At 39.5% G+C, this 18,763-nt stretch overlaps 1 protein-coding gene across 1 annotated transcript in view; it reads right to left on the bottom strand.

The window, feature by feature from the left end:
- Positions 1-18,763, bottom strand: part of SUCLG2 (succinate-CoA ligase GDP-forming subunit beta) — a 152,052-nt gene that overhangs the window by 83,081 nt on the left and 50,208 nt on the right. Inside the window, exons 3-4 of the mRNA XM_068154320.1 lie at positions 894-993; positions 675-765 (exon numbers count right to left, since the gene is read on the bottom strand). Coding sequence (XP_068010421.1) covers positions 675-765; positions 894-993 — 191 coding nt within the window. The remainder of the gene's footprint in view (positions 1-674; positions 766-893; positions 994-18,763) is intronic.

The raw sequence follows: 18,763 nt of genomic DNA on the forward strand, positions 1-18,763 counted from the left end.
ATGCAAAATCCTCTGTCAAGATCTTTAATAAATGTTCCCCAAAGTTTATGATGACTTAATTATGGATAATATTACTACTACAGATAGACTCATGGGATGGTTTGGGTTGGAAGAGACCTCCAAAGGTCTTCTAGTCCAGGTACCCTGCAGTAAGCAGGGACATCCTCCACTAGATCAGGTTGCTCAGAGATTTACCACACCTGACCTTGACTATCTCCAGGGATGGGGCCTTAACTAGCTCCCTGGGCAACTTGTTCCAATGTTCCAGCACCCTCATGGTAAAGAACTTGTTACTACCATCCAAACTAAATCTACTCTTTTCTAATTTATGTTTATATTACTTCTCTCAGTAGAATGTTAACAAGCATGTGCAGTTAGTTCTACATAGATGCCATGATAGCATTTGATGAAGGATGAAGCTATGACAAAGGATTCCCTACAAAACAGGTAGCAAAACAGAATTTTTTCACCACTAAGGATGCGAAACTTAATAACAAAATATATACACACAAAGAAAAAGTAACCTTTTCCTCTTTTTTTTTTTTCATCAACTAGATGCAATCAATCAGGCACTGGAGAACAAATGAAAAAACAAATCTGTCATACCCCCCAGCATGTTAATGCAAAATTGCAGCTGAACACAGACCTCAGCTTTTGAGAGGTAAAAATCTTACCTTTTTAACTGTCACACCACCCTTTGGAGTTTGCTTTGTTGACAGATTGTACCCAATCATCTGTTTAGCAAGCTGTTCAACAACCTTAGGGCTACAGGCAAAGGAAAAAGGTTATTTTATGGTAAGATATTAAAAGAAGCAGTGATATAGCTGTTGTAAACAGCTTAAATGTTACAACAGATGCAATTTATTTATGCTTTTTCATTTTTACAGACTTACTCTTTAGTTAGATGAACTCCTCCTTTCAGTCCACTGTTGAAAATACCCTTTCCTCTCCCTCCAGCCAGAATCTGTGCCTTCAGAACAATTTCTTTTGCCTCTGTGAAAGGAAAACACATCACTATTCTATTGTGTGTCATTTGTTGAGCTTGTTAATGTCAATTCCAAAAAGCATTTCCAGGTCAGATTCTTTAAAAACCAGGAGTCAGATTAGCATTTTGGTAAAGCAATATTGCAAAAAAAAACCCAACCCAAACAACTGTTCAAGGAAGTTAAAGGATAAATATGAACTACTTATTGGACAAATAAATACCATGCTATTAATGCTATATGGCCTGTGCAACAAATCATGGGGCCAGCATACAGTTTGACAGCTTACACTGTGCAATGGCTTTTAAAGCATGAAGCAGAGCATATTTTGTCTTGAATGCACAACAAACAAATGCACATAAAGGACAATAAATTCCATTCCCTGCTCTGAACACAAGTAAGTAGAGCTCTGGGTGTGGTCCTAGAAGATGAAATTTCCATCTCCGAAGGGCAGGTAAGCGTAGAGCAAAGGCAGTAGCTGTGAAAACATGTTCATCTGTTTGTGCCATCACTTGATTCCTCGGCAACGTGAGTGTAACAGTATCTTAGTAACAAGAAAGTGCAGCAAGGCACAGTGACAAAAGCAATTGCACCAATACCTAAGTTACAAATAGAAGCAATTCTGACATGCTTAGAGTGAAACGAGGGAAAAGGCAAAAGAAAAAGCACAGAACAACCAAACAAAGACATCACTCATGGTCCCCACAGCTCCATGGACCATAGCAGCTACTAGAACCATAAAGACCTGTCAGGTGCTTGTAAAATGTTTATTAATGCTGAGTACTGTCACTTTGAACATTTATCATAATACTGCCAGGTGTTTTGCCATGTCTGAGATCCCACTATTAAAATGTAATTAAGTGTGTCTAGAAAATGCTAACAGTGTTCCCCTTTCCTGAAGTCTGTGGAAATTTCTGACTTCAGTGATGTCTGGATTAGGTCATACCTTGAATCCAAATATTCTATGCAAGTATGCAAAAAAACTCCAGAATTTGTTTTTAAATTGACAGATTTACTGTTAAAGTGGCACTGAGGATACAAATACTTCCATTCAAACAGACACAGGCTTTCCAGGCTTGGATTAGATAAAAACATTTTAGAGATGATGAAATGAAAGTTTGGAGGTGTGGCATTTTTTTGTGCAGGCCACCTCTGACACCACATCATTTCAAAGTTCCAATATAATAATTTCAGTAGCTAGAAAAAAAAAAGTTGGACCTCAGGATAAATATTATTAAATAAAGATTCTGTTTCCTGTATTAGGACAGAAATGCATTTTTAACACAGCTATTGAAGGTATTACACTAAGGAATGCCTGATTTCAAAGCTTCACAAGGCAAAATCCCTCCAGATGTTCATCCATTCAGTAACATCTGACATACATCATTCTGAACCTTGAAAGCACTTTCCTACACTTCCAATGTATTCATATGCTGAGCAGATAACAAGGAAATTTAAATGCAACAAAAAGTTCTGTATCAAGTGTTTCCTAAGCACACAAATTATTAAGATGAACTGAAACTATAAATCACTTTGCAACCTGCAGAAGCAAACTCTAAAATCACAACAGCTTCTGTGATGAAGAATCTAATATAGTATTGTTAATAGTCGCTACAAGCATTTAATTATGTGGGGTTTAGGTGTCAACCATCCTAACAATGTGAGTTTTTATTGTCAGTGATATGTGGCATCAATTATGTGAGTGATCGCTACCCTCACTCCTACGCAGCATGCTACACCAGTGCTGATTATCTTCATTTGACTGCAACAAAGGAAGTTAGAGAAAGGAATTAAGGTGTACATTTTTCTAATCCACTAGAGGACTAGCAAAGCAATACAATAACTTCAGAAAAACAACTATCAGAAACATAAACAAACACACTAGAAAGTAAGCATAACCATGTAAAGATTGGACCAGAAGAACTAATCGATACAGCAGCTCAGCAGCGCACAGTACAGCAGGTTCTTCTTGCCCTGGGGAAAGCCAACAGGAAACAATTTAATTCAAAAGTTATTTGCCCAGACCCTGCAAAATGAAGCAAACCAGCCAAATCTTATTTTACAGTAACTAGGCTCCATCATTCAGTACTTACCAAGTTGATTCACTACTTAACGTCACCATTTTACTTAAAGAGCCAATTCCTAGAGATGCTCACACAATGCTTTGATGCTGTCTTCTGCCTGAATTCCCAAATTATGTTACAAAAGACTATCCCAAAAGAAAACTGTGGCTTTAGCTGGAATATAGTGTAACCTTTGCTTGCAGGCTTTAATAAAAATAATTAAATAATCTATAAAGCAATATGTAAAATCAGTAATAAACCTGTTATATCCAAAAGGATGCAATTCACTTCCATTAGCGTCCCTCCAGTGTGTTAACACTGGAAAAAATGCTCAAGCAGGGCTGCTAAATAGTGGATTTGATGAGAACCCAGAACAAACAACATGTCTTTACACCATCATGAAGTATAGTACAACATATGTGGCTGGAGAGCAGCCAAACAGAAAGGGACCTGGGAGTGCTGATTGACAGCTGGCTGAACATGAGCCAGCAGTGTGCTCAGGTGGCCAAGAAGGCCAATGGCATCCTGACATGCATCAGGAATAGTGTGGCCAGCAGGAGCAGGGAAGTCATTCTGCTCCTGTACTCTGCACTGGTAAGGCCACACCTTGAGTACTGTGCCCAGTTCTAGGCCCCTCAATTTAAGAAGGACATTGAGACTCTTGAACGTGTCCAGAGAAGGGCAAGGAGGCTGGGGAGGGGCCTTGAGCACAAGCCCCATGAGGAGAGGCTGAGAGAGCTGGGGTTGTTTAGCCTGGAGGAAGCTCAGGGGAGACCTTCTTGCTCTCTACAACTACCTGAAGGGTGGCTGTAGCCAGGAGGGCTACCAGCACCAGAACAAGAGGATACAGTCTCAAGCTGCACCAGGGGAAGTTTAGGCTTGAGGTGAGGAGAAAGTTCTTCACAGAGAGAGTTGTTAGCCGTTGGAATGGGCTGCCCAGGGAGGTGGTGGAGTCACCATCCCTGGAGGTGTTCAAGAGGGGATTGGATGTAGCACTTGGTGCCATGGTTTAGTAGTCATGCGGTCTTGGGTGACAGGTTGGACTTGATGATCGTTGACCTTATTGATTCTATGATTCTACGAACATTTCCAACAGCACTGCATTTGGTAATGAAGGCTTCAGTGAGCTTGTGTTTATGCCCACTAATTGACAAGCCTTTGTGTAAACGAATAGAAGAATCCAAGCCCCCAAAACCCAAACCCAAACAAGAAGCCAGACTGCTTTTTAAGTGTGCATGGATGTTGTTCTGTCTCAGATTAAAATTTTTCTTTATCATTTGAAACAATGCAAAAAAGGACTGCTTTTAAGTGTCACTAATTTAGCAGCAAACAGCCACAAACTGCTCCATGTGGATTAATGACGCATTTGTGGTAACAGCATGTGTTCTTAACTAATTATAACTGGAATGCATTAATATCCCAGACTTAACAGTTTATTCACTGCACCCATCTTATATTTGTCTTTTTTCCACATTAATCTACAGAAAGAGACACTAACATTTCCAAAGAGTTCTGTAAAAAAAAAAACACATTAATAAAATAAGTAAAAACCACAGCTTGTCCCCAAGTTGGATGCCAAAAAACACAGAAGTCCTCAGTTTAAAATTTCACATGTCTAAAAAAAAAAATAATAAAAATCTAACCACATAGGAAAAATAACCAAAGTACTTGTCTTTTCAATAAATTCAGATGTTTCAGCAGAACAGAATATAACACTCCTAGGGACAAGCCTTCTCTACACTGTGTTCAACAATACATCTCCTTCCCTTCAGCCGGTGCTGTGAATACAAATGGCACTGATGCTCCTTGCAATTGTAATGGGTTCAGCTCCATAATGAAAGCCTATTTAAAATCAATAAAACCAGTCCTGCTTTTGGGAGCTATGATTACTCTGGTCCACTGGTACTGCTTGGAGCAAAAATGAACAGCTTGTTCTCAGCCCACTGGTGTGTATATTTAACTACGGAATTCTTGATCATGAAACAATATCCTGAGAGCCACAGTTCTGCTAGTTATATGGTATGCTAATTTATTACCTGTGAACAACTTTCCATTATTATTGATACGACTGTGTGACTGCAAATTAGGCGTGTTAACAATTACATTAAAATGTGCTGTAACTTATCAAAAATAAAACACCACAAAGAACAGACAAGGTAAGGCTGCACGGGAATAGGCCTCGCTCTTACAGACAAAAGATTTTCTATTAGAGAGTACTCAGGATTACCTTGGTAAGGCATCCCACACCACAGAGTTAAGAGCATGAGACTGAAGGAGAGGATGAAATCCTCATCACCCTCCTGTCTCACCGTGTGACTTGGGGCAGCTGGGATTCTCTGTCTGCAGGGGCTCTCCAAAAATTAATTAGCGCTTGCACCTCTTGGAAACGCACAACCTGACTCAGTATTACCTTAGTGTATTTTCACCCCAGTGTAAAGCAGCTGATCACAGAAGGGCTGACTCCAACCCCTGACAGCATGGTAAGTACTGCAGCAGCAGCAAATTGTCACTGGAAAATGCACTGATCTCTTGTAATGAGCTTAGCACACATTGCAAGAGAGATGGAAGCAACTCAGCATCATGGGAGGAATGCAATGCAGAGCAACAGAGGACATGCCAAATCAACCTATTACAGGAGCCCTGTCTCCTCACTGACCTAAACATGATCATAAACACTGAGTTTGTAAACACACAACAGCTGTTTCCACAGAGAACCCATTAATGAGACTCTTCTGTCCTTCCCTACAACAGGAGGACCTAGCCCGGTGTGGCTAGGCAGATATTAACTAGTTCCCAGAACTTCACTGGTCTCTTTTGTTTACCTAAACTCATTAAGCTGTGCTTGATGAGCAGATCTCTTCAAAACCATCCTCATTCCCAAAGTTTCAAAAGAGCAAGCTGGATGGGGTACATGAATTTGTAACCAGCTCCAAACTCCCCACCTCTACAGAGGTCAATCTAATGATGCATTTACCTGGTAAGATTCCTCTAAGGGATAAAAATCACTGTTAGACACGTGCAACTTAAAGCTTTCCTTTGGTGAGAAAGCTTTAGACACCTCCTTTCTCATGGTTACCTAGCATATTATCATACACAAAAGACTGTCTGGGACTCCCACTGGATGACCAATCCACTTCCCAACCACCTATGCTGGACACTGATTTCCTAAAATGAAGCAGTAAATTCAGCACTTCCCAAAGTGAAGTTTTAGATCCCATCCTATCACCACCACATCCCACTTTGTAATTTAGCTTTCCTAACATTGGAATTGCAGAAAACAAGGCAGACATTGCAGACATCTTCTCACAGCAATTATCCATACTTCATTTTGGATAGCACAAGAACTATAAAGATACCAACAAAACCCAGAATGCTTACATGTTGTTCCTGCTTCAGTGCTGACAAAAGACCCCAAATGCTCAAGTGTCCTGTAAGGACTCTAGGTAACTTTTCCCAAACTGAATCTCTACAGCTCAAAGCTTCCCTTACAAGCCCTTTAAAGGGTCAAGTTTGGGTTCATTTGGGGATATTTTTACCTACATCTACTTGATACAAGAGCGAGGAAAGCCACTTTTTCAGGTTTCATCAGTCCTGTTCTATTGTGTTACTTGCTTTCTACTTGTTTTAATGCCACCACTACCATGTGAGTTTCTAACTTCCCTTTGGGAAAGGCTGGCTATAATTAATTTTCCAAATTTCAGCCATCTTGTTATACTGCTCCGGCAAGACCCTGTCAGGTGCTTATTACTTTTTAACAATACTCCTGTCCAGAGACACTCTCATACACGTACTTCAGCACAAGGAAGAAGGGACAAGAATAAAAGCTGTAAGAAAGATCACAAAAAACACCAGAATACAACAATAAAAAATGGCAATAAAGCCCAATTCCCAAATTGAACACTGAATCTTCAAGTTGCTGTAATAACTTTTCACATTTGGGTCTCTTTACACTACACAATCTTGCTCTGAAATCTCTGAAACAGCTTTTCCCAAAGAGTAAGTATTGCCACCACTTCTACTGCTCCCCATCTTCTCCCCATCTTCTGAGGACTCCGGGGATGCAGCCTCTGAGACAGTAAGCAGATTGAGAAGCTGTCCACATGAAGATAACTCCCACATCTACAGAATTATTAGAATGAAGTGGAAACAATTGATTCCTCTGCTACACCCTGCTTCAGTTTAAACTCTTCCTCTCTTATTTTCCTTCTCTGTTCTTACATGCCTACTTTCTACAACCTTTGGTGTTGCTACTAGTTTTGAATTAAAGTTAAATAAATCGTCCTTTTTATAACACCATACTTTTGAATATATTGTATATTTATTGCTAGATTATAAGCCTCATTAAAATCTATAATGATAAATTAGTCAGCCTCTTGATTCTGTCACTGCTGTTATTAATTGCTTTCATAACCATTACTACACACTTCACCAGTGATAAAAATTTTAAAGCTAGATAAAATCAGCTAAGCTAAAGCTGTTAATATTGCACTCTTTAAACCTTCTCAGTGTAAAAGTAATCAAGTATTCACATGTCCTACATTTAAGTTAAACTTGATCAATTACTTATACAGCAAACACAGCCTCAACAGATCCAGCAGCACCACTATAATGCAGGGGAAAATATGCACATTAAGGTAGGGATCAAAAAAAATTAGTTTTCACATTAGAATTGTTCATTGTATGTGCCTGTTTAAAGCTCCATGGGATATCTCATTTCTGGTATTTTTCCAGCCTTTAACAGGCGAATATTTTTTTTCAACCTAATTTCTTCATATTTTTTACCTAGATTTCCTCTGTGATAGACACAGGGTCTAGAAAACAGTTATTTGTCACATTTCCTTACAAACTCAAGAGAAGACATGGGTTGAAAAACTCAGTCTGGGGAGGAACGAGTTCTTCATTTGGTGGAAGAGCACTGTAGTCTACTGACAAGTGAACAGAAGTTTTTTCCTTCAGGTTTCATGCAACATCTACTCAATAGGTAGAACAGAAAAGGTGACTTTCTATAATCTGCAGGGTCAACCTGGCATCTGGCACCATGCTGCATGAGAAATACTGAATGGAAAAATTCATGCAAAGTTATATAGCGCTCTACCATCACTACACCCACCAGTTTCGTTCATTTGGACTTCATAATATTGTTTATATTACACCCAAGTCAGTATTTTTCTCCTAATCTGATGACTTCACTTTAGGAGACTGTCCACGTGCATGAGCTGTGATCCCTGTTACCTGGTAGCTACCATGGTAGCTTCTCAGGATTAATTCATTATGCATTGAAAATTTAGCTGTGCAAACTCACGTGGCTAAGCAGCCCTGTTTGCCTTAAAACTACAAAATATGCAGATACATCACAAGACCTGCTTCCCACAACCACTGCCATTCAAAAAGCAGACATTTTACCAGATTTTTAGCATGTCATTTCTCTCCAACCTTCCCTCCTTTTCCTAAACTACAGCAGAAAACCTTATAGTGAAATGAACACACTGACAGTTTTCTTTGCATCTTTTACCTTCTAAAGCACACAGAGATTTCAAGTTTTCCATGCCAAAACATCCTGCAAACTCCTTTTTTTTGTCTTTTTTTTTAAAGTTAGCAGACTGAGGCAGTTCAACTGCATCCTAATTCTTGATTGAACACCATAACACCATTTGTTTTAATGCAATTCAGAGAACAGGCTTTCTGCAATCTGTAGTGTTGAAGTCAAGCAGTCATTAAGAACAAGCACTGTTCTCATCCCTAGCTGCAACAATACACACACCTGTCTTCCTGGAACACTTTCAAAATTTCATTCTTTGTGATTATGTGGAAGGCACAAAAGACAAAAAGTCTCCTCCAACTGATTCTAATTCTTCTATCCATTACTGAACTCCAGAGATGATTGTGAAAAATGTGTATGTAGCACAGAAAATACAAAGCCTGAGGAATACATATGAGTGTTGGGGTTTTTTTTCTCCTTTTTCAGAGTTTGCTTTAAAGCCTTAAAGAGTTGTTGCAGCAGAAGATATTGTCAGGCATGGAGCACAAAATCAGAAGACTAAGCAAGAAGAAAAATGGAATTCACATGGTAAAAAAAGTAAGTAAATCCTCAGGAAGACAGCTGCAATGTTACCGATATTACTTAAGAAGTGGTAACAAATTCATAATGGGATGTATGTGGCAGGTGAACCCCATCCAAGAGCAGATTGATAATTAGTCCCTTGTCCAGCACAGTCTTTGCATACAGGCCTGCTATGCCTGGTAAGATCCTTACAAAGGAAGCAGTAAAACAGAGGGCAAAGCTGAAAGAAATTTGGAGCACATCACACAGCGGCAGCTGGGCCAACAAGCAGCACCCTTCTAAGGCAGGAGGAACAGGCCCTGTGCTACAAGGCAGGCATCCGAAGGTGCTGCAGCTTGAGATCAAGTTTTTGCCAAGTTTGCCAGTACCAAGAAAAGACTAAGTCTGTTCAAAGGGTTTTGTCATATTTCTGCCTTGCAAACAGCAGGACAAACTGACCTGATGGATGAACACATGCATGCACCACCCAAATACATGGGACCTCCTTGAAGTGCTCAAGATCACACCAGCAGTGGTCATTTCTTGTCTTCACAGTAATTTACAGCACCACAATACTGATGCTTCCTTTCATTAAACAGGTCGTTTTCAGCTTCATTTTAAGCAACTACTAATGCCAGTTTGGCACACGAGTGCATGCATAAATACTTCCCTGAGTAAGGCTTTGACATGTTTCATGAGGAATTTCTTAATGAAGTTCCAAACCTAAAGCTCTTCTCCAGTTTGCATTTTTGCCCAAAGCAATGAAAATACTGAACAGCTCTTAACTGAAAATTTACATTTCTTGCAAAATTAACATTTCCCTCCAACAGTTACCATCAAACAATTCTGCTCTGCCTCTTAGCCTTATGTCCCTTAGATTTTGTTCCATTGTGTAGGGCTGCATTAGCTACCACACATTTTGCTGTTCAGACCATAAATAAATCAACCCACACCAGAGCTAAACACATGCAAAAGAAGAGCAAATCTGGCAGTATTTTGATCTGAATCAAGCCCAGGAGTATCAAAAAGTCCTCAAGTAGTCAATTCATTATCCAGCTTATGTGGTGGAATTAAGCACAAAGTTTTCACTCTATTGCTGAAATAATTTATGGAGCCTCTGAAGAAAATCATGCTAGACTGGTCATTATCTGGGAAACATCTGGACAGGAAAATGATCTCCTACCAGAATTTATGTGTGTCTCAGGAGTGCTGAAGGCAGAAAGTTAGAAACTTATTTTGGAGCTGCTATTCTACATATGTACTCGATTCCTCATTCTGATTTTGAAGCAAGAGGAAAAATTACATTAATTTTCTACACTCTCTCACCAAAAAAACAAAGGAAACAAACAAAAAAATCTCCAACTTTCCCTCCCTTGAGGAAAAAAAAATAAAATCAATGAACACTAATAAAAAACAACCCCACTCCCACCTTACCTTCTGCACATTAAAAAGAACTACTTATAGACAGAAACTAAATACTTAATAAGACATTTTTATGGTCACAGTATTTACCACTCAAATGCAGTCTCATTTACTGAGGTATTTTTGATCTGAAGAGGATCTGAGTATCAGACTCCACAATGAGAAGATAACACTATCTCATTTTAAAGAAACAATCTTTTCCCAGCATGGCTTCTAACATCTGATAGCAGGTGTGAAAAACAGGTGGAGAAGTAAAATCCAGTAATAGAGATGCTGGGCAGAGGGCTTGCAGAAGGCTATGTGACATTTAAGAGTTTTGCAGATGTAAGTGGGACTTAAGTGACAAACAGGTATGGCTCTGGCCATCTGGAGTAGTAATGAATTTCACCCAGAGTGAAAAGAAAAACCACCAAGGAAAAAAAACCACATCTGAATTGGTTCTGATGTTTCATTCCTGTCAGGTGCGAGGACTTCTGGGCAAAAGCTCATCAATTTCCAGAGCTCCAGATCCAGAAAACAGAGCTATCAAAGACAAAGCACACCAAGAACACTCACCACATAGAGGTTTAAAGATGACATGAGACAATGGAATGCAGAAATAAATGGAGGGCTATCTACTCAAAACAGAAACACTACAATCAGAATAATATTTATTTCTGGATATATTTTCCTGTGAAATTTTCCTTAAAATCCTTCTAAGGATCACTGATGTTAGTTTTCAGGCTATCCAGCTTTTCATTTCATAAAAAAATCCTACTACATTTAGCAACACAAAAAAAGAAGTCGTTTAGGCTTCTGGCAATTGGCAAGTATTAACTACTGTAGGCAAATCACAGAATCACAGAATGTTAGGGATTGGAAGGGACCTCCAGAGATCATCCAGTCCAACCCCGCTGCCAATACAGGATCACCTAGGACAGGCCACACAGGAACATGTGCAGCTGGGTTTTTAAATTCTCCAGAGAGGAAGACTCCACAACCTCTCTGGGCAGCCTGCTCCAGGGCTCCATCACCCTCACCATAAAGAATAGAATATAGAATATAGAATATAGAATATAGAATATAGAATATGGAATATAGAGTAAACCAGGTTGGAAGAGACCTTCAAGATCATCACGTCCAACCCATCAACCAATCCAACCCACCCAAACAACTAACCCATGGCACCAAGCACCCCATCAAGTCTCCTCCTGAACACCTCCAATGACGGCGACTCCACCACCTCCCCAGGCAGCCCATTCCAATGGGCAATCACTCTCTCTGTATAGAACTTCTTCCTAACATTCAAGCTAAACCTCCCCTGGCGCAGCCTGAGACTGTGTCCTCTTGTTCTGGTACTGGCTGCCTGGGAGAAGAGACCATCATCCGCCTGCCTACAACTTCCCTTAAGGTAGTTGTAGAGAGTAATAAGGTCACCCCTGAGTCTCAAGCTGTGCCAGGGGAGGCTTAGGCTGGATGTTAGGAAGAAGTTCTTCATAGAAACAGTTATTGGCCATTGGAATAGGCTGCCCAGGGAGGTGGTGGAGTCACCATCACTGGAGGTGTTTAGGAAGAGGCTTGGTGCCATGGTTTAGTTGATTAGATAGTGTTGGATGATAGGTTGGACTTGATGATCTCAAAGGTCTCTTCCAACCTGGTTAATTCTATTCTATTCTATTCTATTCTATTCTATTCTATTCTATTCTATTCTATTCTATTCTATTCTATTCTATTCTATTCTATTCTATTCTATCTCCTTTGGCTGAGGTGAAACCTCATGTGTTCCAGTTTGTACCTATTGTTCCTGGTCCTATCACTGGGGACCACCAAAAAGAGACTATCACCTTCATCCTGACACACATCCCTCAGATATTTATAGATGTTGATGAGATCCCCTCTCAGCCTTCTCTTCTCCAGACTAAACAGCCCCAAGTCTCTCTGTCTTCACAGGAGAACTGTTCCAAGTCCCCCAGTCATTGTTGTAGCTCTCCATTGGACTCTCTCCAGCAGATCCCTGACTCTTTTGTATTGGGGAACCCAAAGCTGGACACAGCATTCCAGGTGTGGTCACTCCAGGACAGATTAATTTTCATCTAGGTTAAGCACAACTGTCAAAGTCAGATAATACCAGAAGTGCACTCAGCACAACTAACAAGAAAGAGGATTTACTACCATGCTTATTTTTATTTACTCATTACATATGTGAAATAGAAGCAATAGCCAAAATAATCTCATATGGGAAAAAGGTTAAGAGGAGATCCATTACAAGAATCTGTTAATATTCAGTCATTGCATAAAAAGTGCCAGTGATGAATTTAGATGCAAACCCAAAGATTTCTGTTTAGAAGAGCAAGTGTCAAATCTTTATTACCCAAACAATGTTCTTGTTACAGCTCCATAAAGTTAACCAACCTATACAATCTCATCACACGCACGCAGCATGCCAGGACATTTAACACCAACCCATTCAGGACCCAGCCCTGACAGCATTAGTTAGCCTTCTAAGAAAAATAAATTCCTTTACATATATATTTTTTTTTTGCAGATTTCTATTTGTTTTGCTTGGTTTGTTTGTTTGTTTGTTTGTTTGTTTTTCCCCTGTTACATTTTTCTTCCTATCATACCATCTGCAAACACTTTGCTAAAACACTGGAGAAAGGCAATTTAGGGAATGTTCCAGATAAGGAAAAAAAACCACAAAAAGCAGTCCTGCTGTGCTTTCATAGCTTGGTAATTTTTACAGCCTTTCATCTCGGTGATTTCTTTTTAACACCAATGTATTAAAAATCTTCCATTTTACAAGCTAATGCAAACTTGGCAGATCCGAGTCTGAAGGCTCACTGCCTATCAGGAGAGGTTAGCAGAAAGAGAAAAAAAACCAAACCCTTGAGGTTTAAATTGTTGCCAGCTCACAGTGAACATAAGCCACAAAGAAGTACAAGCTTGCATCAACCTAGCTGAGCGGACCAAACAAGAAAGGTGAGAGTTAAAAATGGGGAAAAAAGCTCCTGATGTCCTGAAATGAGCCTTTAATTCATTCAACTAGAGGAAAATACTAATTATTGCTATTACACTGTAAGGCAGATGTCAAAATACATGCTCTATGCTTGATTTTAATCAGTAGCTTGCCAGCTGAACTTTCCACCACCATGCACTGTACCAACGCACACAGCTGCTCTTCTTTTCTCGGCCCATCTTCACCCCTTCATTTATTTTTGTGGATTTATGGAATGTTACTTGCTATTATATGCAACTACAACATGCTCTGTGTGAGGACACTGGACAAGCTGTTAGCTCTATTAACAATAATAGATTTCTGAGTGTGATTTCCAATTAATTTCATTGTCCTCATTCCATGAGAAGCAAAAAATTACCAAGAGCCATATGGTGATTCATAAATAACAATTAAAAGTTATTTTCTAATCTTTGGGCACTAAAAAAGCCCCATAAAAATACATATGGTTGCAATGACATGGAGGAAATTATGCTTTGCAATGTCTGCAGATGTGCAAGAAGCTGCAAGCACTTCCTCAGCCTTCTCCCCATTCACACATTTCTGGTCCAGGCTAGCCCCTGGGTGTTACAATTAATCCCAGTGTATGCCTCAAAGGTCATAATTAAGATCTTTCTTCTGCAACTGGAACTTCATACAACAGCTTGAGGTATTTTTCACCTTTACCTGCTGCATGGCTTTGTTAACAGGTTTTGTTCCTACTTAGACTACGTATCTGCAGAGCTCTGCCAGTCACAGGATCAGAGGATATTAGGGGTTGGAAGGGACCTCTGGAGGTCATCCAGTCCATCCCCCTGCCAGAGCAGGACCATAGAATCTAGCACAGGTCATGCAGGAATGCATCCACATGGGTTTTGGAAGTCTCCAGAGAAGGAGACTCCACAGCCTCTCTGGGGAGCCTGTTCCAGCATTGTGACCCTCACAGTGAAGAAGTTCCTCCTCATGTTGAGGTGGAACCTCCTGTGCTGTAGTTTATATCCATTGTCCCTTGTCCTGTCACAGGGTGCAACTGAGAAGAGCCTGTCGCCTCCCTCTTGACACCCACTTATCAGATATTTATAAACATTTATTAAATCCCTTCAGTCTTCTCTTCTGCAGACTAAAAAGCCCCAGGTTTCTCAAGGCACTCCTCACAGGGCAGCGCTCCAGTCCCTTAATCATCCTCATAGCCCTCCGTTGCACTCTCAAGTAGAAATCAAGTCCGTGTGTCAGAGACTGGATTGGAATCTGGGAGCCTGTCAACTTACTACCTCTAAATTTTTCAGGTAGTAAGAATTCAGACTATCCAACAGGCAGGCAAGTGCAATTCAGAAACTATACTCCAAGGAAATTAAACTTAAGCTGCTGCTCTAAATGATCCCCTAACAGCCATCTTCTTCTTTCCTGCCCTTCACTAATCTTTGTGTATGAGCTGATTGAAGAGCAATTAGATCTGTGAGTCCTAAACAAATTCACACAAATCTAAACCTTTCCATACTTTTCCCCCAGCACTTTCTTTTTTAACACTGACAATATTTTACTCTTTGCATACACAAACCCCTATTGTTTCATATTTGTTACAAACAGGACTGTTCTGATATCAATAGATTCTGTTTTTCTTCAAAGTAAATCAGCTGCACAGCTTCTGGACTGGGGTTTTAAAGCCAAACATAGTGGATATATGGGAAATTAAATCAGACAGAATATACAATGATTTCCTTTTACTTTATTACCACTGATCTGAAACTGAACATCTACAAAATCTTTTCCTGCAACTGACTAACACCAAACTGCTTTGCTGACATTACCTCAGCTGACTTTTGCAGAACTGAGTCTGCATTTGCTGAAGGAATTTTTAAGTAGTAGCAGCTAAATTGAGGTTAGATCCCAGTCACTTCCACCAAAGTTGAAATATCAAGAATTTCCTGGGTTTTCAGCATAGAGAACATTATTAGAAGGCAAAGAGATTTAAACAAAACCCTAGTGTGCCACAGAACAATGGCCTATATCAAGTGCTCAACCATTCAAAGCAGCCTGTATAGTATCCCAAAAAGCCAAATCAAACGACAAAACAAAGCATGAAGGTCCACCATCCCCAGGCAAAGTACAGTCAATGCACTTGTAACCTAGGAAAACTGCAGAGGGGCGAGAGAAGAGTTATCAGTGATGAACCAGAACTATCTTGTGAAATAAAGTAATTTCCCCTAGGAGTGGGTTGTTTCATAGCTCTGTACGGTGCAGCTCTAGAGAAAAGCTGCAGCCAGCAGTGCAGAAAAGGTGTTGATAGAGAGAACAAGACATCTGAGGTTCTGACCTTATTAGTCATGTGTGCTCCATGCAGTAAACTTTTCATAAAGCTCTCAACTCTCCTAGCCTAATGTGAGAAGAAATAAGACAACAAATAAAATTGAAAATGAAGAGTGAACAACTTTCATTAGAGATCGTCAGCAATCTTCTGCTCTCCTGTTTAAGAAATGAAAATTACCACTATGCCAATTCCATGACATTGCAGACTGAACAGGTAGAGTTGGGAGCTTTGTATCAACACCTCCCAGGAACCATCCTGTTACACAATCAATTAAGTGAACTGGAAACAAATCCAAAAAACTTGCAAATGAATACAGTCAGAAAAGCAAGCACATCTCATTACTACTCTCATCAATTTTCTACAGGTCTTCTGAACACTCAGCTAATTCAGAACACTATTTGTCATCAGAAGTTTAGATTTAACTCCACGCAAGCAAGATGGAAGTAGTTTGAAGTGGATCAAAATCAAAGACAGCCAGATTTCTGTTGCTTATGTAATACTGACATCAGCCTTGCAAAGCAATTACACAGACACCCAATCTTAAGGTCTGCAATCAGTGGATTTGCTTTTAAAGCTTTCCTTAGGCACACCTTAATTGAAGCAGGAGGTCTTGGAGCTCCTTGGTGCTTGAAAAGTCTTGAACAAAAATCACAGGCCTAAACTTTATAAATCACTAATCATTTGTGACAATCATTTGGAAGCATTTTCTAAAGGTTGTGTTTTTAAAATGCTATGGTGCAGACCACCCTTCCCAGAAAACAACAGGCACTCCAAAAATATTCCAGACCTGCCGGCTACAATTGCTGGTTTTGAAACTTCAGACCATCTGTATTTGTAATGAGCATTCTGTAGATGGTTATTTGCATCTCTACTATGCCAAAGTAGAGAGTCCCAAACATAAAAGCGTTCTGCCTGCACGGGTAAAGACCCAAACATACTTGTGATACAAAACATACACACACAAATATTTTCCTGCAAAGATCCACCTGGAGTCAGATGGAGCTTGTTTATACTTCTAGTATCCATTTAATTCACATTTAGCATGGTTAGAAGAGTGATGCCTACACAATAATTCTCTCCCCCCAAAAAAGTGGAAATGCATTGAAGACAAATACTTTTGTAATTATTTTCACCTTTATACATCTATACAGAAAATAATGAATCCATTTGACAAAAGGTCTTCCAAGCTGGTTTTCAGTCTAGGGTAATTTTTCGTTTGTGTGTTTTTTCCTTTTGGGGGGCATTTTTTGTTTGCTTGCATACTCCTCCATTCAATTTATAATGCTGACAAACCCTTGTAAAAATGAGCCTGTAAGAATAAATCATGTTACATCCATTAAAGGCAAAACATATTATTCAGTGCAAGGCAGAAAAGTCAATCTCCATAAAGTTTCCTTCCACACTGACTCACCTTAGTTTTTATATGAAGATTGAAATATGTATCTGGCAAGGCATTTAAGTTAGAAAAAAAGTACTCTAACTGTACATGGGACTGAGTATTTTTTCTCTTGCGTTACATAATGTTCTTTAAATAACCTAAAAATTACAGCTCTGGCCAGTACTAGCAAAGTAAAATCAATGACAATTCTTTAAAACACAAGTATTCTGCAAGCAGGAATGCAACACATCTGAGAACTGTTGCCTGTATTAGCACCAGAAAACTCCACAAAATTAACATAAAGTAGCATTTTGTCACTCCTGTATTCAGGTCACTTTTACTCCTAATATTGTTGATTCAGAGGTATAAAAAAAACACAGGCCCTTGATTCTTCTGTAAATGTATTCTGCTTGGAAAAGTGCCTGCATGAAGCACACCAGGGAACAGGAGTGCAAGCAGCCTGTATCACCTTGCCCTTTGTTTAGATTGTCAGTTTTTCCTTTTGATCTTTCTCTGCAGTTGAAGAACCAAAAATTGATTTTCCCAGCTGAACTAAGGTAGAAAAAGGACAATGTTTTATTTAAGATCCTTCACTCCCACACACAAGCCTATTTATTTCTTTATATACAAAAGAAACTCTCTTTTTGTTCTTTGTATAGAAGTATTTTCAAATGGGGAACGTTCCCAGTGTACTGACTGTGGTTTTGTAACAAAAAGAGGAGGGAGATGTGTTTAAAAATCCCAAATACTGGCCTCCTGCAGAGGGGCACACACCTCGCCAACCTTCTAATGTTAGAGAAACTGAGCTTCAAGGAAGCAGCAGTCATACTTTTTCAGTATTTGCATAAACCTATGGTACCAGCAATACAAGGCTGAAAACCTTGTTTCTGGGCAAAGAGAAAGCACAGCTTACATATTAGATACATACAGAGCCAAGAATGTATTTTAAGTATAACCATCGTTTTACCAATCTAATAAAAAATACTGTTATTCCATATCTAGTTGTTGTACAAGCAGAAAGAATATTTGCATGTGAAAACAATCCAATAATAATACAGTTTATATTGCCATACAACTATCGCCTAATTTCTATCCCTTTTCCTGGTGTCATGCTCACTCTTCCAGGGCTCTTCTGGGTCCTAAAGTTGACAGTTGTAATCTGGTCTAGAGGTGCTAGAGAAAGTCATCATCATCTGGAGTCCTTTGCTGGAGGAATATGACAGTCTTTATGATGATTTCTTCATCCTCACTCTAGCATCCATATTCTTAAAGTTTGCTCTTTTTGTCACTGCTCCATGGTCACCTGAATGTACCATGTGCAGTGCCTTTAATGGATATTAGATACTGGTTCTTTATTCTCCTTGTTAACACTAGAACTGCTCTATCCTGCTCATGGTCTGCATTTCTTTAACAGACTATTGCTAAGCATGAAACCTGTGCTCTGCCTCTCATCACCCCATACCCATATTCTGCTACACCACACCCTGCGTCTTCTCAAAGCCTTGTCTTATTATACTGCTTCATTACATTAGTCATGAAAGTACAGTGGCATCATACAAAGATTAAAGTAAACCAAACTAGCAACAGGTATCTCATCA

Source organism: Melanerpes formicivorus, unplaced genomic scaffold, assembly GCF_026170545.1.
Source record: "Melanerpes formicivorus ecotype bairdi unplaced genomic scaffold, bMelFor1.0.p_v2 SCAF_28, whole genome shotgun sequence".
NCBI classification, from domain to species: domain Eukaryota; kingdom Metazoa; phylum Chordata; class Aves; order Piciformes; family Picidae; genus Melanerpes; species Melanerpes formicivorus.